The following is a 24,274-nucleotide window of genomic DNA, read 5'->3' on the forward strand; positions in this document are numbered from 1 at the left end:
ATAATGAATAAAAAAGGCATGAAATATAAATAAGCATAGTTGATTCTTTATTCGGAATCTTTTTATGAATGGCATCTATTTCAAGTGAAGTTTGTGTTTTGGTTCCTAATAAAGACTTATTTTTGCTGATTGATTGAAAATTCATACTATCAACATTTTAAAAAGACGTAATTGTTACTACTGGATAAGACATTTGAAAGATTTTATTTTCCTGATTTTGCTCCTTATCTTTTAAACGATGAAGAAGAAAGTGACGTATCTTCTCAATTATACATTTTTCTCAACTATATCATAATCTAGGCTGGTCCAGGGTGTAGCCTGTATTACTCTATTGTGTAAAAGATGTTTGAAGGAAATAAAATATATGTTGTGAATATTTGTATCTCTATAAAGATACATAAATATAATATGCATGCATTTGTATATATATACATTGCAACATTTGAAATAATTATGTAGAATATATAAAATAATAATTATTATTATTACATCCAGTATATAAAGTAGATTTTTTATCTTTCATTCAAACCAGTTGCTCTAAAGCATAAGAACATTTATCCAATTTAGGGTCTTTTTAGGGCACTCACTAAGATTGTTCTTTATGGACATTAGTAAGTATATGGGGGAGTGCATGAAAAACGTGAAGGGTTTTATCATCATCAATGTATGTATGTGAAAATGAGGTTGACTAGAGGAAATTGTTTCTATACATTTACTTATATTTATTAATTAATGCAAGGCATCAACTTAACAACTATCACTTAAAACTTGGTTCTATTTGGCTCTCATTTATTATATTAATAAAGTATCTTGTTTTCTTTTAGTTCTGAATTAATTTTTTATCTCCAATTATATAAACTAATTAGACCAAATCAAAATTATATAAATGTTAGGAAACCATACAGAAAAATAATTTAGTGTTTCTCTTTAACTTTCTCTTTAAAATTCATGTTCCTATGAATTAATATCAAATATTTGTTCTAGAAAGCATGTTTGGGGCTCATATCAGTAGTTTGGGTGTGTTTTTCTATTTTATATACAAAATGAATCAAATGAAAGGAGACGTACTCTGGTCGTGATAAGCCATTATATTAAAAACTCAAAATACCCTCAGGATGATTGGAAATTTGATTCACAAATTGCCCACAAAAATGCAGACTGGGTACTTGGTACTTGAGCAAATTGCTTTAAAATGTCTGCCAGAGGTTGAAAGAGGTATTATCTCATCAGTATTCAACACCAATGCCATAGGATGGAAAGCAGCAGGGAACAAAGATGAGACAGTGGAGACAAATATACCTTGTGCTGGAAAACAGCATATGAGGGTATATATAATATGTGCCCCAAGGATGCTTGATTTGCTATTTCTGAATTACTCAGAAAATTCTTTTGTGTTATTGTGGCAAAAAGTTACCTATTTGATCAAAGGCATAGCCATGTAGCTTATCACAGTCTTATTATGCTCCAGCTATTCTTTTATTTTGTAAATACTGGATCACATATCTTCTTCAGGAATTGAAGATGTGTGCCCTTGGAGTGGCCTTTCAAACAGAGGAAACAAAATCCACTCCAGAGAATTCTAGGCTCTTGGTTGTATTCTAGATGTTGGATTAGTAGATTTATCTATTTTCCAAATTTGGTTTTCTTTTGTATCACAGAGAAAGTGGCCATTTTAAAGAGCTGTAAATACACCTTGGTCGTGGCCAAGCAGTATTTCCTGAAGTGTTCCCTCTCCAGAGCCTTAGTACACTGGGAAATGAGCAAAGGATTTACAGCTCCTGCTTCCATAAGGCAGTAGTACTGATCAAGAGTCTTTAGAGAGATTAGAAATAGGATACAAACATACTGAGTTAGGTAACTGACCACATAGATAGTAGAGTTGAGGTCATCTCAGTAGGCCTGGTCACAGTTCAGTTTCCTGTGCTGCTTCTGATTAGTCTTATATCAGTGTCCATTCGTGATCCAATCATTTCTTCCTTATCATTGTTCAAGACTATGTGTGCCTGGGAGAGTGGGGGTGTGGGGCACATAATAGGTGCTGAGAATTCCCTTAGAAGCTATGGTAGATAGGTCTGAAATATATTTAATACACAATAGGATATTATATGAGCAAAAAGCAATCATACACATGTGTGCTTATACCATGGAAAATGTTTATGATGTGTTGAGGCAAAATGTGAATTTCCAAAAATATGAAGAGTATCTCATTTTTTTGTAAAATGTGTCTTTAGCTAGAGAGTATCTAGAAGGAGAAAATTAAATGATAATAGTGTGTGTCTGGAATTGTGGATTAAATTTTCCTTTACTTCTTGGGAGTATTTTTTGCATATATTTTTGTATTTTAATATGTATCATTATTATAATCAGAGCCAAATCTAAAGCTATTTCCATTTGGAATGGCAGTGGAGAATAAATAAGGTTTGAGTAAGGAGTGAGGAATTACAGTAAGAGTAAAAAGAATGAGATTTAACGTGTAGACTTTTAACATATATATTTGCTGTTATTCTTTTACTTGCTATTTAAAATTGCAGTCTTAGCTCCATTTTAAACAAGTGACATTACTGGATTAATTTAATTCTGTATAGTTTAGATAAAGGAGAAGACATTAGAAATATTGTATGTAAATCCTTAGTTCACTAGCTATATTTATTTCACTGGTTTTTCCTATTTAGTTTCAAATAACAACTCTCAAGTTCCACGTTACTGAATAGGTCTTTTGTTTGCACACAGCCATCAAGTTAGAAACTCTCTAGCTTTACTCTGAGTTATAGTTATTAAACCTATAATTGAAGGCAGTTTTCAGCATTTTGAATTGGGTTGACACTCATGGAATCATTAGAATAGAAGAGACCTTGAAAGCTCTTCTACTTCATCTCTCTGCCTTCAAGCTAGGATCACATTATAGCCAGATGAATTTAGTCCAATTTTTAAAGACCTCAAGAGATATCTTCAACTCCCGTTGGTAGCCCATTACATTGTTTAAGAACAGTCACAGGCAGAAAATTCTTCCTTCCATCTATTGGTAATCTGAGTCCTTCATGGTGTACTGAAGGCCATTTCCTCTTGTTCTGTCATCAGAAAGGATGAGGAACAGCTGTTTACCATCTTCTTCAGTACTTAAAGGCTTATTAAATCTCTTTACCACTGCTTGCTTTTCCATTTCTTTTTAGCATTCTTTGTCCTCTGAACTCTATGTAGATTTTCTTTTGCTGCACAACCCTCACCTGGATATAAATTTGATCAGAGCAGTAAATACAAGGATTACTGCACTGTTTCTAAGTACCACATGTTCACATTTACATATATATTGTTTTATTTTGGGTTATCATTTACTCTTTTATTTTGGATGTTATTTCTCCATGAAATTACCTTGTTTCTGCTCTCATTTTTGTTTTTTTTAATTAATTAATTAATTTATTTACTTTATTTATTTATTTTTGGCTGCGTTGGGTCTTCCTTGCTGCCTGCGTGCTTTCTCTAGTTGCAGCAAGCGGGGGCTACTCTTTGTTGCGGTGCGTGGGCTTCTCATTGTGTTGGCTTTTCTTGTTGCGGAGCACAGGCTCTAGGCACGCGGGCTTCCGTAGTTGTGGCTCGTGGGCTCTAGAGCACAGGGTCAGTAGTTGTGGCACACGGGCTTCATTGCTCCGTGGCATGTGGGAACTTCCCGGACCAGGTCTTGAACACTTGTCCCCTGCATTGGCAGGCGGATTCTTAACCACTGTGCCACCAGGGAAGCCCCTTTGTTGTTTTTTTGACATTTATTCTTAAATTCTTTGTTTTCCCATCCAGAAATATTTTATTTTGAATATTCAGTGTTTTCCATATTTAGTTTTTACTCTTTTAGTTTTTTTTTTTTTTTCTTAAGTACTGTCCTTTGGTCCTGAATTCCTAGATACCTCAGTCCTAGGCTGCTGATTAAACTTTATTGTTCTGTTGTCCCAGTCACTGTTAAAAGGATAAAGCATCATTAGGCCTTTCCTGTTTGATGTTATTTATGGTTTCATCAGGTTTGAGCTTTGCTTTGGAGATGATCCTTGGACTAGCTGTGGTCTGATCTGGTTGTATGTAAGTTCTCCTTTAGTATTGCTAAACTTAGCAATGAATCCCATATGTCTCACTTACTAATACCTGTTCAGTTCTTGAGGTGGAGGTTGGCAGGAGGCAAGTATCAATAATATGGAAGGCATAGTAACATCATAATGCTGTAAGGGAGAAATGGCATTACAAATGTGATGGGAGGATGGTATGTACCTGTTAGTTACTGAGTATTAAATAGAAAGATAGAGTTCTCTGAATTTGTTAATAATTAATAATCAAGAGTAAATTCATATCCTGAAACTATTCACAATAATACTATTTCCTAGCCAACTCCCACTCCCCAGCTTTGTCTAGGAAGTGTTATTCAGTTTAATGATTAGAGGTTTGGTTGTAACAAAATCCTAAACCTTTGCTAAAACCAAGCAAGGTTAACTCACAGAATGCCATTCATTCTACTGAGTTTGCTTTCCTATCACAGAAATGTTGTTACCTTTGACAATGTAGCCGTGACACTATCTATTCAGATTAATAATATTCTTTAGACAAAAAGATATGATATTTCATTTTGATATCTATTTTCATTTTTAATTCATGAGTTATACCAAATGTTAATTTTAATAAAGGTTTGGAAATTTGCTTGATAGTTGGTAAGTACACATAATCTTTCAATCAAGAATTATTGAAGTGATTTATATGGAAATTAAATATGCCTTTAAATCAGATAAGTTACTAATTGGTTACTATTATGGTTTTACATATTGAATTATTATACAAGATTTTTATTGTAAATTTTTATAACTGATTTTTACTTTGTATATGTTTAAAGTATTTTATTATTGTACACTCAGATGTATGTTCTAGTTACCTTTTAAACATTTGTTATTGTGTTACATTGGAAAATAGTACAAGAAAATAAGAATATAATGTTTACAAACACTTTACGTCTGAAATATAAATGCAGTAACATGTCCCAGCTTAAAATAAGCCGTCAATATTGGCAGCTTCTCCTCAACTTTGGCTCTATTTTTTTCCCACACCTTTTGGAGTACTTTCTCAGAGAGCTTTGCTTGATGATATATTAATATTTATATTAATATTTATCACAGTTTTTTTTGCAAGTGGATAAACAATTTTTTTAATTAAAGTTAAGCCTGAATAAAATGTTCAGCAAGTACAGATGAGTATGAAATTAAAAATCCTCTATCCTTAGCCTACCCTTGGAGGTAATTAATTTTTAGAATTTCTATTTTCATTCTTTTGGTGATTTGCTACATATACTTATTCACTCTACTTCTTAATGTTCTGAAATTTAAGATTTACTTGTTTGCTCCCTGCTATAAGATGAGGAATTTTCATCACTTCCCCTGGTCTTGTTTTTCTCCCCTGAACCACATCCCAGGTTTCATTTTAATTTTACTTTCATGCATCTTTTGGTCACATTTATTTATTTTAAAATCTATTAGCCTTTTAGACAATGTAATTGATTCCCTCTTTACAAAATATAAGTATTAAGCATCGCTATGCTCTTTCATTTATTTTCTTCCTTTCTATGCCTAAACTCTTTTAGCTGTACCATTATGTGCATCACTTAAATATCACAATTTTTTAGAAGCTTGAAGAAGATGAAAAATATTACTGTTACAATAGTGAATAGCTATTAAAGGAGTGAAAAATATAATATTCAGAATCACTGGTTTTCCATTTCTTTATAAGATGTCCATATTAACTTTCTCACTTCATTCATTTATCTGATAAATAGCTATTCAACATCTGTTGAATGCCAAACACTATGCTAGGCACAGAGGATAAAGCAGCCAATAAAACATACATGCTCTCTGCGCTTACGGAGTTCACAGCCTTGGCAATGACTATGGTATAAGACTGCTGTAATTGGTCCCAGAAAATATAATGCCATATGTTCCCTTTCATCCCATGAGAGGTCCTAATTCTTTGCATTTCTAGCTAGGTAGTCTCTTGAAAGTATAAGGGCATGTATATCAAATTTTGACATTTTTGTTTCTAATTATTTCACTGAAAAATATATATATTTAAATAATATATATAATGAAAATACTGGAATACCTGTATAGAACAACAAGTATAATTAACAGTATGGTAAAGAGAAAACCAGGTAGAGCTAAACTACTTTTAAAAGAATATATTACATGAAATAATTTATATTTGAATCTTTAAAATAGAGGTTTATTCATGGTGTGTGTGTATGCACATATCAAGTATATACAACCTCTGCTAGTTTGCCTTCTTTATTTTATATATATCTGAGAGATTAAAATTAGTACAGTCTCTTGTTAGCTCATTTGAACATTGTAGGAAGAATTATAAATGATAGAGAATTTTATGTTTTGTCTTATATATCTAAATTTTAAAATGTATAGTGTTTCACATTTGCTGTTTCATTAATCTCCTTGGAAATTTCAAGTTGGATAAAAATATGTGTGTGTGTATGTGTGTATGTGTGTGTGTGTTTGCTGGGTTATAAGATACAACTGGGTATGTCATGTTCTTGTTGTGGAGCAGTTCATAATCTATTTGGAGAGAACAGATTAGGTAAATTACTTAATCACAAAACAAGATCATGGTTGCTGTTATAGTAATATTAACAAAGTACAAGAAACATAGGCTATAGTTACTTGTTTGAAATTTCTCCCACAAATATGTTCTTTTGGAAATAAACCATAGATGTGAATAAGTTATTACATTTAGGCATTTAGATGTTTTAAAAGCTTTTTTGCTATCAGTTTCCAATTTCTATCCTTTTCTCAGTATGTAAACTACAAACGCTAATGAACAATAAGTTCTAGTTATTTGTTTACCTATATAAAACTTTAAATCAATGAAAACACGTTAAAATGATTTTAATTGTATTTTTCTTGAAAAATTTTCTTGAAATTGTCTTCAGTATTAGATTGAATAATGCTAAAACAAAACCTGCATGATTTATTTATTTGTTTTTTTATATTTTAGATTTGAAAAATATGTGAGTGCTAAGGACGCTTTGGAGACTGATCTTTATAAACGGTTCATTCTGGTGCTGAATGAGAAGAAAGCAAAGATCAGAAGCTTACATAAATTGTTAAATGAAGTTCAAGAACTGGAAAAGAACATCGAACATAAAAGGTGTTTTGATCTTTCTGTTTTGGGATGGCAGATGCAGACATTTTAGTGGAATTTCTTCCCAAACTTAATGAAAGTTAGATGCCAACTTTTTAGTAATATGAGATCATTTGATAGTCTGGGGTTGGATGCTCTGGTTGTTAGATGCAGTGGACTGGAGAATTCTCAACATGATCTCTCCCATGTCTGCCCAACTGTCACACCTAGACTTAAATCATAAAACTGGCGTGAGATATACCTAAATAATATTAGTTTAATTCTTAGGCATCACTAAGAAATATATTAATTAAAAACTTTCATCTTCTGCAGAACCATAGAGTTGGGCACACATTTGTAATCTCGATGTCTAAGCAATGCTTAATTTTAGAATCAAGTGGCTCTAAATGTGAATATGTACTTGATTTTTAAGGAAGAATCATAGGTGACTTATGACTGGTATGGCTTGGACAATTATAATAATATTGGGCATTAGCTGATATAGATTTGGGTCTCTTACCCTGAATCTGAGAGGAAGCACAAATCTACTAATGGCATAATATAAAGAATATAACGTTTGATGTCAGATGATCCTAGTTCAAGTGTTGATCTGGTACTGATAGATAGTATCTTTGGGCAAGTCCTTAAACTCTCTGTGCCTTACTTGGATATCTTCGTAATAAGAATAAAGGTACCCATCTCAGAATTTTGGGGAGACCAAATGAAAGGCAGAACTGCTTTGAGATCAGTAAAGTACTGATTACTCTGTGACCCATAGAAGGTAATTTAGAAGAATAGTATTGTGATTTGATAGATAAATAATAAATGATAATAAACTGACTCAAGAATTAATTATAGTGAGCACTAAACCACATTTATATAAGGTAAAAGAGAAACTTGTTCTTAAGAGAGTTAACATATAGTCTTTAAAGTGCTTTCATCTTAATTATATATATTTCAATATATATTTGTTTAATTATAATGTTTTTCCAGGGATATTTTCTATAATTACTTACTGGTGAATTTGATACCTAGCCAGGAATGAACCAATAATTTATAAGTCTACCTCTCTCTGTTTCTAGGGAAACTCCAACATGTTCTGAAATGACTACTGACAGAGATGCAATCTATGATGAAAGTACTGATGAGGAAAGTGAAATCCCACCTAATCCCTCTGTGTTAAGTCCAGGTAAAGTAAATACATTTATTTCCTTTGTTGAACATCTCACTTGGGCTTATTATTTATTACTTATTATGATAATAAACATTAAAGAAAAATATTATGAAAAGAATTTTTTCTACACACATTCTTTAGGGTTTTTAGTCTAAAACCACAACTATTTAATGTTAAAAATTAATATTTATTATAAAATGCAGCAACTCGTTGGCAACAACAAAACAAGCAAGCATGCACATGTATATACATACACACACACATATACATCAAGGTATACTATTCCTTATTAAACAAAGATGCATAAGCGATAAGCAAGATATGTCTTCACGTCAAATATGTACCAGGAACTCTTCTATGCAGTAGAGAGCAAAACACAAAAATTTCCTCTTTCGTGGAGTTTAAATTCTAGCCAGGGAAACAGACAATAGCAAGATGAGTAAATTAAAGTATGTGAGTGATAAATGCTGAGGAGAAAAATAAACCAGGGAAGGATGATAAAAAATGTCAGGGTGGGAATAGGGATGAGGGTTGTGATTTTAGCTAAGGCACCAGAAAAGACCTCGGTGAAAAGGTGATAAGTCTACCTGTGGGAAGAGCGTGCCACGCAGAAAAAGCAGTTAAGTACAAACGCCCTGATGTGGGAGTTTGCCTGATGTGTTCAAGCAATAGCATGGAGAGCAGTATGCATAAAGTGGAAAGATGAAGATAGGGAGTATTAGGAGATGAGGTCAAAGAGGCCAGATCATGTATAAGGTCTTCTAGGCCATTGTATGGATTTCAGTTTTCAATTTGAGTGATACTGGAAACTGTTACAGAATTTTAACTAGTCAAGTGACATGATCTGACTTAAGTTTTAACAGGATTAATCTGTTGTGTTGAGAATATAGGATGATAAGTGCAGAAGATATAACAGACAGAAAGCTAGTTCAACAGTGAGTGAAGGATGAGAGGGCCTTAGACCAGAGTGAAAGCAGTGAAGGTGGTAAACAAAGGGCAGATTCTAGAAACGTTTAGAGGCAGCAGGATTTGCTGATGAAGTGGGTATGGGTCATCAGAGAAAGACAGCGGTGATGGTAAGCTTTTTGGAATGAACTATTGAAAGATGCAGTTGACCTAGTAAGGTGGGGGAGACTGCGAGGGGAAGGGCTGGACCTCAGTTTTGGAAACATTAATTCTGAGATACTGAGTAGAGAGATGGATATACAAATTTGGACTTTGGGGGAGGGCTCCTGCTGACAAATAAGATGGTATTTAGAGCTGACTGAGGTCTCAAGGGAGTTTGAGAAGACCGAAAAGAGCAGTGGTCCAGGGACTCAGCCCTAATACACTTGAGTGCGCAGAGGTCAGGAAGATGAGGAGACCAACGCAGAAGACTGAGGGAGCAGCAAATATTGTAGGTGTGGTATCCTGAAAGCCAAGTCAACAAACTGTTTCAAGGAGGAGACTGTGATCAGCTGAGTTGAATGCTGCAAATTGGTCAAGGAAGATGAGGATGAGCACTGACTGCTGTATTTAGCAATACAAATGTTACTGCAGCTCTTAATAAAACATTTTCAGTGGAATGGTGGGGAGTAGAACAGGAGGCTCAAAAGGAATGAGAAGAGAGAATTGGAGAAGAGATAGCAAATATCAGCAACACTTTTAACAAGTTTTACTGTAAAAAAAAGGAAAAACCCAGGTCAAGAGCTGGAGGGGGAAGTGAGCTCAAGAGGTTTTTTTTCCTCTTAGATGAGAGAAATAATGCCATGTTTGCCTACTGATGGGAGTACATAAGGAGAGAGAGAAAAAAATGTCCAGGCAGTAGACAGCGGTAAGAATTGCTAAAATACTGTCTCTAAGTAGAGAAGATGGTATCAGATGCACAAACGGCAGGATTCATTTAGCTAGGAGCATGGGCACTTCCCCTAGTGAGAGGAAAGAAGGTAGAATAAATGAACAAAGACACAGGAAAGTGTCTAATTGCATTCATGGAAACGTTCTGGTGTTGCTTAAATTAGTTGATTGATTAATCTGATTCTAATTAGATTTGAATTGGGTCAGTCACACACAGACTCATTTTGCATATGAGAGTAAAATTTCATTTGGAGGCTATGCTTGGTTTACATTTGTGGCCCATGTAAAATGAAATCTTCTTAAAATAATCAGATGTAATTGAAAGCTCACAAAGACAGAGAATCTGTACTCTTTCCAATTTGAACTTTCTGAATTTTTATTAAACACAATGGCCTTTGATTTTGTTCCCTATTCAGAGTATCTCACGAAACTTTGATGTAGATGAAAATTATTTTTGAAGAGAAAGTATACGGTTAAACATGGGTATATGAGAATGGGGTCCTTTGTGTATCGTCTCTTTTAAGCAAAGCTTTACGTTATAATTGTACTCTTTTAAATTTGGCAAAATTTCTCTTCAAAAATGTTTAGGTCATTGCGTATTTTTTCTATATTTTACATGGAATTTTTTCTTTAACTCATATCTAGTTCACAACATATTTGACCATAGGTCTCTGATTCTAATTTTTTTTTTTGCATCTAACTTGCTTTTGACAAGTTTTCTATGTCAAGAATTAAGAGCACTTTTATTAGAAGTTTTAGCTGTTCTTTTCTCTCTGCTTCAGCAAGAAGTGTTCATGAAACTGGTTTGCTAAAGGAAAAAAAAGTGAATCTTAGATCTAAAGTGCTTAATTTTGCATTAAGCACTAGATTCTATAGATCTGAGGAAAAACATTATATATGTTAAACAACAAAATCAACCTCATAATTTACCAGATTCCATAATCTATTCTTTTATGGCAGCAAAATATATTCCAAGTCCATGAGATTTTTTTTTTTTTTAATTTTATTTATTTATTTATTTATGGCTGTGTTGGGTCTTCGTTTCTGTGCGAGGGTTTTCTCTGGTTGCGGCAAGTGGGGGTCACTCTTCATCGCGGTGCGCGGGCCTCTCACTATCGCGGCCTCTCTTGTTGTGGAGCACAGGCTCCAGACGCGCAGGCTCAGTAGTTGTGGCTCACGGGCCCAGTCGCTCCGCGGCATGTGGGATCTTCCCAGACCAGGGCTCGAACCCGTGTCCCCTGCATTGGCAGGCAGATTCTCAACCACTGTGCCACCAGGGAAGACGATTTTTTTTTTTTTTTAATCACAGTTTAGTCTTTTGGTATTTTATATATTGCTACTATGTGTTTGGGGTACAACAGTGAGAATTTCTTCTTTATTCTGCTGTCTTGACAATAGCTTCTTAGAGTACAAGTAAATACATGAACTTATTTTAGATACTGCAGGTTCATGTGTGCTTTCTGTACAATAAAAACTAGAGGAAAACAAATCGATGGGATTTAATACATTTATCTTTCAGAAAGCCATTTCTTTAAATGGCTAGATCTGTAACTTGATAGTAATTTTTATTATGTAAATATATTTTCATCATTAATTATTAAAATCACCAGATTTCCTCATGAGTTGTTGAAATTATTACCTCATTCCTGCATGATCAAGAGGCTTAGTGAGCCCAGAATCATTTAGTGGTTCCACAATATTCACTCAAGTAAAAGATTTGAATGAATATTGTGGAACCACTAAACAATTTTTATGCATATACCCAGAAGTAGGGAAGGGATATTGCAGTTTGTAGGAAACTGATAGGTAACATTTTTATGAATAAGCAATCTGTTTTATTACTTTTTTCCTCCAAAGTTTTTAAATTTCCCTCATCGTTAGGATTGTTGAGGAAATAACTAATGACAAGTAGTTCAATCCAATAAGTGACATCATGTTCATATGTACAACACCATATTTAAAGGTTTAAGAAAAACCTTTAAAATATTCACTAACAGTTTATTAGCTAAAAGTAGATCTCTGAAGTATTCTAAAACTTGAACATCACAGTCGATACCACCCCACGACTACGTTTTATGTTTTTCTCTAGTAAGATTTGCTTTCTGTATGTCTTAATTTCCAGAATTTCTAGAGAGGTAGCAGTTGTTTTACAGACTTTATTTCCTAAACTGTGACTGCATACTAAAGCCCTAGAGTTCATAGATATTCACTTTGTTTCAGATTAAGATTATGATAGATAAACTAGTTGCTGTGTTCCCTATTTATAGCTCAATTCCTGGATTACAAAGGAGGATGGGTCACTTTCATTCTCATCTAGTTGGTATTAACTCCTTGTGGCTTTAAGGATTTCCTGGTTAGTCTGGACTCCTCCTACCTCCAAAGTTGTTTTTGTTTTTTAATTCAGTGGAAATGTATTGGGTTATTATAGATATTATTAAACAACCTTCTCTACAGGAAATCTTCTGTTTCTTTAGTTACAATTCAGGGTAATAATACCTGAGGTCCATCGCTGTGGAGAAACTTCAAGTTGAACTAGGTCCACTGAATAACAGAACCTCACCAAAATATACAGAGATATAAGTGTAATTGGTATAGCATTTTAGTGACAAAAGGCTACTAAGCAGCAGTGCATTCAAGTGGCCTTTCATTTGCCCCAACAATAGCTGATCTAACCTAAGAAATAACTTAGGGTTATGCAGATTTTTATATTGTTTCATAACCATTTTGATACTGCAATAAAAGTAGAATTATGTGAAAACAATTTTTAAATGTATATGAATGTTCTAAGAATTTTGGCAATTATTACAAAGCATTTCTTAGTTTTAACAGAATTCAAAATGCTTGTGAATATTTAGGGAAAAATTGGGTTTATTTTATAGAAATAGGATCGTTATGTGAAGCATTTTGAAAACATATGGTTAATTGGCTCCTACTTAGCCACCACAAGAGGACTTATTTTAACGTGTCATTAATTATTTTTAATATTATTTAAAATTATTTTAATGAATAACCAGTATTTTAAAATTATAGTTATTTCTATTAGAAATTGACAAATTTATAACATTTAGAGAACAATTAAATCAGCCTTACCAAAAGTTCAAATAAGAAATACACTTATTCTAGAATATTTTAGCCTTCTTAGCTTCATATTAAAGGTGCACAACCACTAAAATCAGATAAAATAAGCTTTCTTACCAATTTTCTGCATAATTATTAGCCCGAGATTTAGCACATTAGTTTAATTAGTCCTCCTTCTTAACCGACAGGAAGGTCCCTGTATAACTGCTATCAGTAATTCAGGCTTCTCTTAGTTGGTAGGCTTCCTGAAAGGAAGGGTAATTATAGAATAGCCTTTTTGAATGTAAATGAATGGCCATGTCAAACAGTTGATGAATACTGATATAGTAGCTTTTAAAAATAGAACAGAATCCAAAATTTCCAAGTATCAAAGAGCTCGTTGCTTTGAACACTGAATGTCTACTCACAGAGGGGATAACAGCATGTCCTGCCAAAGAGATTACTCAGAATTCAGCTTTAGAATCACAGACTATGCCCTTAATATTATCCAGCTTGTTTATTATAGACACATTTGTTTATAAATTCTAAGTAAAAAGCTTGATTTAGTAGAACCTATCACAAAACTGGAAAAGCAATTTGAGTGTATTTCCTAGCGATCATGGGCTCTTATATATAAGCAGCGTTGCAGAGGAACAATGGCATATTTTTTGAGAAATCTAGATCTAATATAGTTCTAGATCTTCTAGTACAAGCCCATCATTTTTCAGATGAGGAAACAGAGGCCTAGAAATGTTAAGTACATTACTGTTGGCCACACAGGAGAAAAGAATGAGAAAGTATTTGCCTTCTGTAACAATAGATTGCCCACATTTGCACATTTCTTTTTGAGGTATTGTAAAAACCCTTGGGACTTTGCTAGCACTAAAGAGACTGCCACTGATGCAATAGAATAATGAGAACATTTTTTTCTTCTAAAGAGAAGAGAGATCCTATTTATACATAAATTTTCCATAGAGGTAGTCAATATCATCAGATTAAACAAGCTAGGCTTTATGATGTAAAGCTTGTGGAGAAAATCCCAGAATGTACATATTTCTACTGAGGTCATCCCTCTGTATATTTTTTTTAAATTGAGATATAATTGACATATAACATTGTGTAAGGTGTACAATGCGTTGATTTGGTACATTTATAATTGCAATGTGATTACCACCGAAGAGTTAGCTAACACCTCTATCACATCACATATTTATCATTTCTTTTTTGTGGTGAGAACAATTAAGATCTAGTCTCTTAGCAACTTTGAAATTTATAATACAGTATTATTGACTGTAATCACTCTGCTGTGCATTAGATCTGCAGGACTTATTGATCTACTAGTTGCAAGTCTGTACCCTTAAACAACAACTCCCCAATTTCGCCACCCCCAGCCCCCAGTAACGATCATTCCACTCTGTTTTTATGAGTTCGGCTTTTTTAGATTCCACATATAACTGAGATCATACAGTATTTGTCTTTCTCTGTCTGACTTACCTCACTCCCTGTGTATATTAATTGCTTTAGATTTTGACTTAGTATTTTATTTACCTGAGAACTCTCAAATGTACCAAGGGTATTTAGCAAATTTGTGATAACTTCTCTATACCCCACTATTAAAATATAACTTTGATATAACCTCCTAGGCAACTATTTCTACATTTTTGTATGTTCTTGGAGAGACAAAAATAAATTCTGTTAAGAATATTTATCTCCGGCTATGGGTGATGAGAAGGTTGGCAGAATCTCTCCTCCAAAAGTAATTATATATCTAAAATTACCAAAAAAGAAATAAACATATACTTCATTGCTCTGGAAATAAGCAAAAAGCAAACAGCAATATTAGAAGTATTTATGCTTAAAAAAATTACTGAAATTCAGGTAAGAATTGGGAGTCTGTGGAGTTCTTTTTCTTTTTGGTTTTTGTTTTTGTTTTTGTTTTTAACATCTTTGTTGAAGTACAGTTGCTTTACAATGGTGTGTTAGTTTCTGCTTTATAAAAAAGTGAATCAGCTATACATATACATTTATCCCCATGTCTCCTCCCTCTTGAATCTGCCTCCCACCCTCCCTATCCCACCCCTCTAGGTGGTCACAAAGCACCGAGCTGATTTCCCTGTGCTATGCGGCTGCTTCCCACTAGTATCTATTTTACATTTGGTAGTGTATATATGTCCATGCCACTCTCTCACTTTGCCCCAGCTACCCTCGTTGCTGTTCCCCCATCCTCTGTTTCCTGAACCTGATAGGTATGGAAGTTCTGTCAGGACCTGGGAGGCCATGAGGACTGGAAACTGTTATGCCTGGACCAAATAGGTCTCACTTAATTATCAGTGGAAGGTGATACCCACATCCAACAGTGTTGTTGGTGGCAGTAACGATCTTGCCAACAGTGGCTAAGTGGGTTGGGCCAGTGAATCTAAATAAGGTGAGGTTAGCCTGCTGTGTGGCTACATTTATACCATCTTTCTCCAAGTATGTATGACTAGGATTTACATACTAGGATTTACAGAGTATGGCGACTTGACATAAGTAGTCATCTACATGATGTTTCAATGAGTAATACATGTGTGAGAAAAAAGTATGTGGTCACTTATTTAACTTAATTTTTTTCTTTCCTGCATAATCTCTCCTAGTCTTTAATATGTTAATGTGCATAATGATGAAGGATAGAATGTATTGTGAAACAGATCTCAAAATTATAAGACCTTAGGAACTTTTAAAATGGGCTTTATTATTCTATGGAACCCAAGTGAGAAACCCTGCTTTATATGGTTTTGACTTGTATATGAATTAGGTGAGAAAAAGGGAAGTATCTAAAGAAAATAAATATTTTCCCATATTTCTGTATGTCCCAGTTTTAAGAGGACATGTACTAAACATGAGCAGAAGATCATGTAAATAAGGTTATAGTCTCAAAGTATAGCGTAACCCATGAGAATCATATTAAACCTCAGAACATGCAGTGACTTGCAGGAATTCTGAGAATAGTTTAAAAATGTTATTTTACCATTCTTGTGGTAAGAAGCCTGATCTGAGACTGGACTTAGGACAAATGTTGGTTGATATAATTAATGTTAATAAGTGACAGAAACACTACATAAATGCTTTTTAATTTGTTCAATCCAAAGTGAGTTCTTATGTAGTTCAAACACTACATAAATGCTTTTTAATTTGTTCAATCCAAAGTGAGTTCTTAAGTGAGTTCTTAGTGAGTTTTTTGTTTGGTTTTTATAAATTTATTTATTTATTTATTTTTGGCTGTGTTGGGTCTTTGTTGCTGTGCGCGGGCTTTCTCTAGTTGCGGTGAGTGGGGGCTACTCTTCGTTGCAGTGCGTGGGCTTGTCACTGTCGTGGCTTCTCTTGTTGCGGAGCACAGGCTCTAGGTGCGCAGGCTTCAGTAGTTGTGGCACGTGGGCTCAGTAGTTGTGGCTCGCAGGCTCTAGAGCTCAGGCTCAGTAGTTGTGGCGCACGGGCTTAGTTGCTCCGCGGCATGTGGGATCTTCCTGGGCCAGGGCTCGAACCCGCGTCCCCTGCATTGGCAGGCGGATTCTTAACCACTGCGCCACCAGGGAAGCCCAACCTCTGGTTCTTAAAGAACGTTTAGTGGGGAAATCTTTGAGCCCTTTGGAATTATATGTAAAATTATATGTATGTATGCATGTATTAGTTTGCTAAGGCTGCTGTAACAAAGTACCACAAACTAGGTAGCTTATACAATAGAAATAAATTGTCTTAAAGTTCTGGAGACTAGAAGTCTGAAATCAAGATGTCAACAGGGTTGGTTCCTTCTGAGGGCCATGAGGGAGAAGGATCTATTCCAAAATTCTCTCCTTGGCTTGTCAATGGCCATCTTCTCCCTGTGTCTCTTCACATCATCTTCCCTCTATGTATACCTGTGTCCAAATTTCTTCTTTTAATAAGAACACCAATCATTGGATTAGGGCCCACACAGATGAGCTCATGACTTTATTACCTCTAAATGCTCTATCTCTAAGTGAGGTCACATTCTTAGGTACTGGGGATTAGGACTCTAAAATATCTTTCTGGGGGGGGATACAATTCAACTCATAACAATGGAAATGTACGTTTTTCTGGAGCAAGGACCCAAACTTTTTATCTTTTCAATGGGGACCATGTTCCAAAAAAGATTCAGAACCATTGACCTAGGAGAATGGTGTTTAAACCAGAAAAGATGGAATAAGACTCATTAAAAGGAAACTTAAGCTTAGAATAAATGAGAAATTGAGATGAAAAAAAGAGAAAATAGCAGTGTTCAGACAGAAGCTAAGTCACCATCTATTAATACATTGGACTGGAGGTTTGTCTAGAGCTGCGTTGTTCAATAAAATAGCCATCAGTCACATGAAGCTTTCGAACAGTGGAAATGTGGCTAGTCCAAATTGAAATGTGCTGTAAGGATAAACCACATATTGGATTTCAAAAATTTAGTATGAAAAAAGAATGTAACATGTCTAATAAATTTTGATATTAATTATATATTAAAATAATATTTTAGATATATTTAGTTAAATATAATATTACTATTAACTTCATCTGCTTCTTTTTTACTTTTTAAAATAAGGCTAATAAGAAATTTAAAAGTCTCTATGTGACTCACATTGTATCTCTTATTTTACACACATAAGATCTATTCGATCTTAATGTTTAGAAACCTTCCATCTCAGGCTGATTCTGTGGTTCTAGAATAGATATAGAATATTGTGAAAAAGAAATCAAATTTAACTACCAAGTCTTTATGAAGCTCTTAATGTAAGTCATGAGACCTTTGGGTGGGTGTAGATGATCGTGAGTGTAATTGAGTATTGTAACACCTAATAAACACAAAAGGTGTTACACTGGTTTTTGGATTCATTGTAGTAAAACAGATGTCAGAAATCTGTTTTACTACATTTATCAATTTGACCGAGAAAAATGAAGCTAAACATTTTCACTGGTGCTGTAAAACTGCAAACCCCTGTTAAGACAAAGGGGTGTAATGCATCAACAATCTCTAAATCAGCTGAATGTCTATACTGCTATATGTAGGACTCTCGTCTCTCTGTGATTGTGACAGGGATCTCTACCACAGACAGCACATCTGGTTCCTTTAGCCATTTCATCAGTGTCACCTATAAGCCATATTTAAGATCAAAAGGATAGAGAAGGTTACCAGTGATGAGGTTCTGGAATGTTGCCAGCCCACCAGCATTGACACTGATATTTGCTGCAACTTAACTCTGAGGGCCTGGGGATGTGTGAAGGATGGATATCAGCAGGCTTGCTAAGCAGAGTCTGAATGCATGATGCAGTGAAAGAGAACAGTAGGGTAGGCAAAAGAAAGACTCAAACTGAGACCCTAAGTGCCAAATTCAAACCTTGTAAAGTTCAAGAATGCTGAGAAATAGTAGCTGCAAATATATACCTATTGGCACTCAGGATTTTGTGGGGAGAGGGGAAGGGTTATAATTTGCGGGATGACAGAACAAAAAAAAACTTAGGGTACTTTCAAGCACAATGACTAGCTATACTAACAACCATATTTTTTTAAAAAATTAAATGCATAACTTGGACTAAGTCAGAGGTTGTAAACTGTTGATCCTTGTTACAATCTAGGTCACATACTTTGTTTTTCCTCGGTGATATCAGTGTTTCAAATAATAAATTTGAATGCATTTAAACAGGGCATAGGTTTCCTTGTTTTCTGTAGTCCTCAACACATCTCTTAGATCTGGTTTACTTCATTCATTGGTATCACTTGCATGATTTCTGGAAGTATGTGAGTGTGTGACCCCTGGAAGTTGATGGTTATACTGACAATGAAGACTATCACAATAGTTCTTCTATCTATCATAACTATCATGTCATTACTACTACTAGTACTATCACCACTACCACCACCACTACCATTACTACATCTACTTCTATTACTATTACCGTTCTGTCATGGTTCCACTACCATTATTACTGGTAGCATCATCACCACCACCACAACGACTACAGACTCATAGTTATTATACTCATAGCACTTATAAATGGGTGCCAGAGTCTATTCTAGGTTTCTTAGATGCATTGTTTCATTTACATCTAATAACAGTCCTACAAAGTATGTACTGTGATTATGACCATTTTACAGCTGAGAGAACTGAGGCACAGAAAGATTAGAGAACTTGCCCAATGTAACAAGCCTAGTAAGTTATGGAGCTGAGGTTCTAACACAGGCATCTAACCACAGAGCTCATCTCTGAGAACACTTCCCGTGCTAAAATTCTTCATGTTCAGTAAATAGAACACTCTAATTTATTAAAATGTTAGAGTTCTGTATGATTTCATATTTTAAATTCAAGTATATTTGATGCCTTCATTTTTATAAAATAATTTAAGGCTCCTAAAAAAGGAAGCATGGAATATTTGGCCTCCTTCTTACTTAATAGAATGGCACACATTCTACTAGAAAAGCTATAGCTTGGTGACATTAATGCACCATTAAGATGAATGGGAATGTTCATGTCTCTTTTGGAAGTTGTGTTATGATTTGATGACAAAGCAAATAAGGCAGGAGAATGGTGATTTATACTCAGTCCTTGATTAAAAGCCTTGGGTAAAGAGGTGCTAAATAAATATTAAGTAACACTATCAAATGTCCATATGGACATTAAAAAATATAGATTTATAGTTTTAAGTATAGACTTATTCTATATGCTGTTTATATATTATTTGGTGGATAGAAATTTAGAATTGTTTTATCTTTCTGGTGAATTGACTTTTTCTTATCATTATGAAATATCTCTCCTTATGTCTAGTAATGTTTCTTTCCTTAAAGTTGTCTTTGTCTGATAATAGTATAGCTATAACTTTCTTTTCCTTGCTGTTTACAATGGTTTATCTTTTTCATGTTTTTCCATTTTTTTCAACCTTTCATATATTTAAAATCTGTCATTTGTTAGCAATATATAGTTGTTTTTTAAAATCTACCCAGATAATCTTTGTCTTTTAAATTGGTTTGTTGACTCCCTTTATAGTTCAAGTAGTTACTTATATATTTAGATTTAGATCTACTAAGACACTATTTGTTTATTTTTATTATTTAAACTTCCCTCCTTGATAATTGTGCATTAACTTGTTAATTATGCATTCTTGTATCTTTTTTGTGTGTGTGTCTTTGTCTTAGTGGTTACTCTAGAGATGGCAACATACATCTCTGACCTATTACATTCTAGTGTAAATTTAACTTTCATACTTCCTAGATAATGCTAGGACTTAGGGCACTTTAACCACTTAGCCCCATCACTATTTTGCGTTATTGTAACATGTATTTGAATTTGTCATATATTCTAGACCTCGTAAAGTATTATTATTGTAGCTTTGAAAAGTTAATATTCATTTATGTTTATGCATATCTTTACCTTTTACTTTGTTCTTTATTCTTTTCTATGCTTTATGTTTTCATTCCAGATTATTTTTCTTCAACTTAGAGAATTGCCTTTAATATTTCTTTTAGTGTACTTCAGATTTTGACAAATTCTCTTGGTTTTGGTTTTTGTGGAAGCCTTCAGTTTTTTAAGGAATTTTTGCTGGTATGGATTTCTAGGTTGACAGTTGATTTTCCTTCAGCACTTTGAAGATGCCGCTCCATTGTCTTCTGGCTTCTTTGGCTCCTTGTAAACGAGTCAGCTCTTAGTCATATTGATGCTCCTATGAAGTTAACATCTTTTTTTTATTCTTGCTGATTTTATCCTATGGCTCTGGTGTTTAGCAAGTTTTCTCCGATGTACCTAAGTGTGGTCTTCTTTGTATTTTTCCTGCTTGAAGTCGTAGAGCTTCTTGAATTGGTATCTTGGCATCTTTTGTCAGTTTTAGAAAATTATTGGCTGGTAATTTTTCAGATATTGACCCTATCCTGTTCTTTCCCTTCTCCCGTTCTGAGAATACGATTACACTGATATTAGAGTTTTCCACATGTTAGAGTTTTCACCATGTTTCACACATTTCTTATGTTCTTTTCCATAATTTCAATCCTTTCAGATTTCTGTGCTCCAGCCTAAATATTTTCAACTGATCCACTTTTGTTTATTAATATTTCCAAAATTTGTTAATTTGTTCTTTACTTATCTCCCTTTTATATCAGGAGTCAATTAGGGAGGTATTTTAATCTACTATGAAGATATGTTTCTCTCCATTAGGTTGTTAGCTGTTCGAAGATGGTGGTCCCTCATGGCACCTAGTTCATTCAGTGTCTTGCAACTAAAAGGAATGTAGTAATTTTTAAAAAATAATTTATTTAGTAAATTCAATTATGTGTATGCCCCATATTGCTTTACTGAAGAAAGATGTATGCATTGTACTTTGAAAGTGTTTTTTCTCCATTGATGATATAAAAGTGCCCAAACTAGTAGTAAGCATGTTGTAGTCATATACTAAATGGGTTTGTAGTAAACTGTTCATATAATTAAGAAGTAATTGTCTTAAATTATCTATATGGTTTTCTCTGGTTAATACTGTGCTCTGTGGCATGCATTTTCAAGATTGTTGTCTAAAGACAGATATTAGCTTGTTTTCCAGTTGGGATGATTTCAGCTGCAAGTATTACAATGACTCAGTTTTAGGTAGCAACAAGGAGTTTATTATCTCACATAGCAAGTTTGAACGTAAAGAATTTCTATGGTTGGATAATTCAGTATGTCCACACTGTCAACAAGAACTCAAGTTCTTTTTATCTTTCTACTCTATTCTCTTCAGGCTTTTTCTTTCATGTGGTAAAATACAAGACGGCTGTCATTGCTTCAGCATATCTATCATATGTTTATGTACATTTCTTCTCAGGGCTTCTTAAAGAATTGCCACAAACCCTTTTCTGAAACCATCACTTGTAGGGAGAATGACATACCTTCAATGATTGGCTTAACCAGTCAAGCCTTCATCCCTAAGGCTCCCCTTGGAAAGTGAACAAAAAGCGTATCTGTAATCAGAAAAGAAGGGATGGTGGAATGGCTGTTGGCTAGACATGGAAAAAAGCAAAACTAAGAGTCATCTCCTGAAAAAGTTATATTTTCCATGCCACTGTCAGGAATCCTTCATGCTTGGTGAAGTGGCTTGGTCAAGGAATTTCCTAGGGAAGAAACTGGGTATCTATATTTTACAACTGTGTACTTTATTTATTAAAAAGTTCTTTATTTAATCTCAGTTCTGTGATCATTGAAATAATGTATAACAGTTTTTACAATGAAGTATGTCTGTTGTTCATAATTTTGAATGTATGTGGTAGACCAAACGTTGGTTTCATGTTGAATCTCATTGTGATACTACTTTTAGATATGTCATCTTGATTATAAATTACTTGAGAGCAAAAACCAGGTACTTTTCTGCCTCCAAAGTTTCTTTCTGAAGTAGGACTTGCATAAAGATTTTAAAAAGGTAAAACTAATCTCTAGTCTAAGCCAACACTTGAAAAGCAATTATTGATAATATTTTCAAGAATAACTATAGTAAAATCACCAGTGCTCAGTTGCTAAAAAGTTGAGTCCACATCTAGGGTTTTAGATGTTGGCCAGTAATTAATGAGCATCCATTCATAATAGATATCTACATTTCACTTTTTTAAAAAACACTGTTTTGAAAGATTTTTATTGTTGTTTTATTTTTCATTTATGGCATGTAAACTTTGGTGGTTAACTTCCTTCATTAAAAAAAAGAAAAAAATGTTCAGAACTGAAGTGCCCTAGATGCTGATTTTTCAGGTCATCAGTTTTGGCTACATTCTCTTCCATGAGGCCTTTTATGATATTCTGCTTTTTCCTTCACCTTAAACATTTACAGTCTCTTTTTTTTTATTAAGATGTATTTAGGCATGATACACCTTACCATCCCTATATTAGCAATATAGCAATATGGGATTTATGTGTGTCAATAATAGCCAAATACTGGCAATTCTGTGTGTTTCAACCAAATATTACAGCTCCCTTGGTGCAGAAAAACAGAGAACAGCTTGATTTGCAGAGGATTTGTCAAGTGCAAATTAGCACCTTAACTGAATCCCAGCAAAAGATAATTAAAATCAACAGAAACAACTACAGAATTTAAACACTATTGTTCATCCTTTCCATGTCTCTTGATATAATGCTCCACTGTTTATCATTGGAGGTGGGCTTTATGGTATTGGGAGGGAACTGGGAATGGTGTTGCAATGTAAATGGGAATTTTAAAAAAAATTTGGTGTGTGAGCTGGCCTTGATATGAGGCTTTGACATATACCATGATACTCTTAGGCATTATGATGGCAAATATTGTGATGACTACAAGATGCATTAACTAAGATTATACAAGTCAGGCTGAACTCTTTCTTCAATATATCACTTCGGTGACTCCAAGGTTATTAAAACTGCTGAGGCCAGTAGTGTTAACAGTTGGTGATAGGATTTCAGGGATAATTCTATTATTGTTGACCCAAAAAGCCAGTGACGGATTCTGAAGAATGCCTTCCTTTGAATACATTTGTAATGATTTTTATTTGGAAGAAATGGTTCAGTTGAGTACTAACAGGAAGATGAATTTGAACTAGAGAAATATCTTCTGACAAATGATCTTCATTCCATTAAAACTATTCTAGCAAGAAATATTAACATATTTTTTGCTAAAAATGAGTTTTGTGACCAAATAAGTTTGGAAAACACTGAGTTAATAAAAATTAAACATGTTTCTTCTAAATTGTTCAGTCTTTAATATGGTAATTAGTATGCATTTTTAAATACAACATGCACTATTTTCCACATTTCACCATTTGAATGATTAGAAAGTTAACTTATTTCCAACAGAACGTGAGATTATTGAAAATTAAATAAAGTGCATAACAATATTTGATATACTTTTTAATTTGCCTTCCTATACCGGGATTAATTTCATTGATACTAGATTAAGTTTTTAATAACAGTGTTTACTGAAATAGAGGATTTGTGCATTTATCTTTATTTACTTTTATTGGTTATTCTTTTTCATAGATATATTTGTAGCATACTTGATTTGGAAGTGCAAAATTATGAAGTTAGGTAATATTACTTTTTAAAA

General features: G+C 33.9%; 1 protein-coding gene across 8 annotated transcripts in view; it reads left to right on the forward strand.

Moving 5' to 3' along the window:
- Positions 1-24,274, forward strand: part of XRCC4 (X-ray repair cross complementing 4) — a 278,985-nt gene that overhangs the window by 127,332 nt on the left and 127,379 nt on the right. For all 8 annotated transcript variants that reach the window (XM_059916712.1, XM_059916705.1, XM_059916710.1 and 5 more), the window contains exons 5-6: positions 7,024-7,176; positions 8,232-8,338. In XM_059916712.1, the coding sequence (XP_059772695.1) occupies positions 7,024-7,176; positions 8,232-8,338 (260 nt within the window). The remainder of the gene's footprint in view (positions 1-7,023; positions 7,177-8,231; positions 8,339-24,274) is intronic.

The sequence above is a fragment of the Balaenoptera ricei genome, chromosome 3 (assembly GCF_028023285.1).
Source record: "Balaenoptera ricei isolate mBalRic1 chromosome 3, mBalRic1.hap2, whole genome shotgun sequence".
NCBI classification, from domain to species: domain Eukaryota; kingdom Metazoa; phylum Chordata; class Mammalia; order Artiodactyla; family Balaenopteridae; genus Balaenoptera; species Balaenoptera ricei.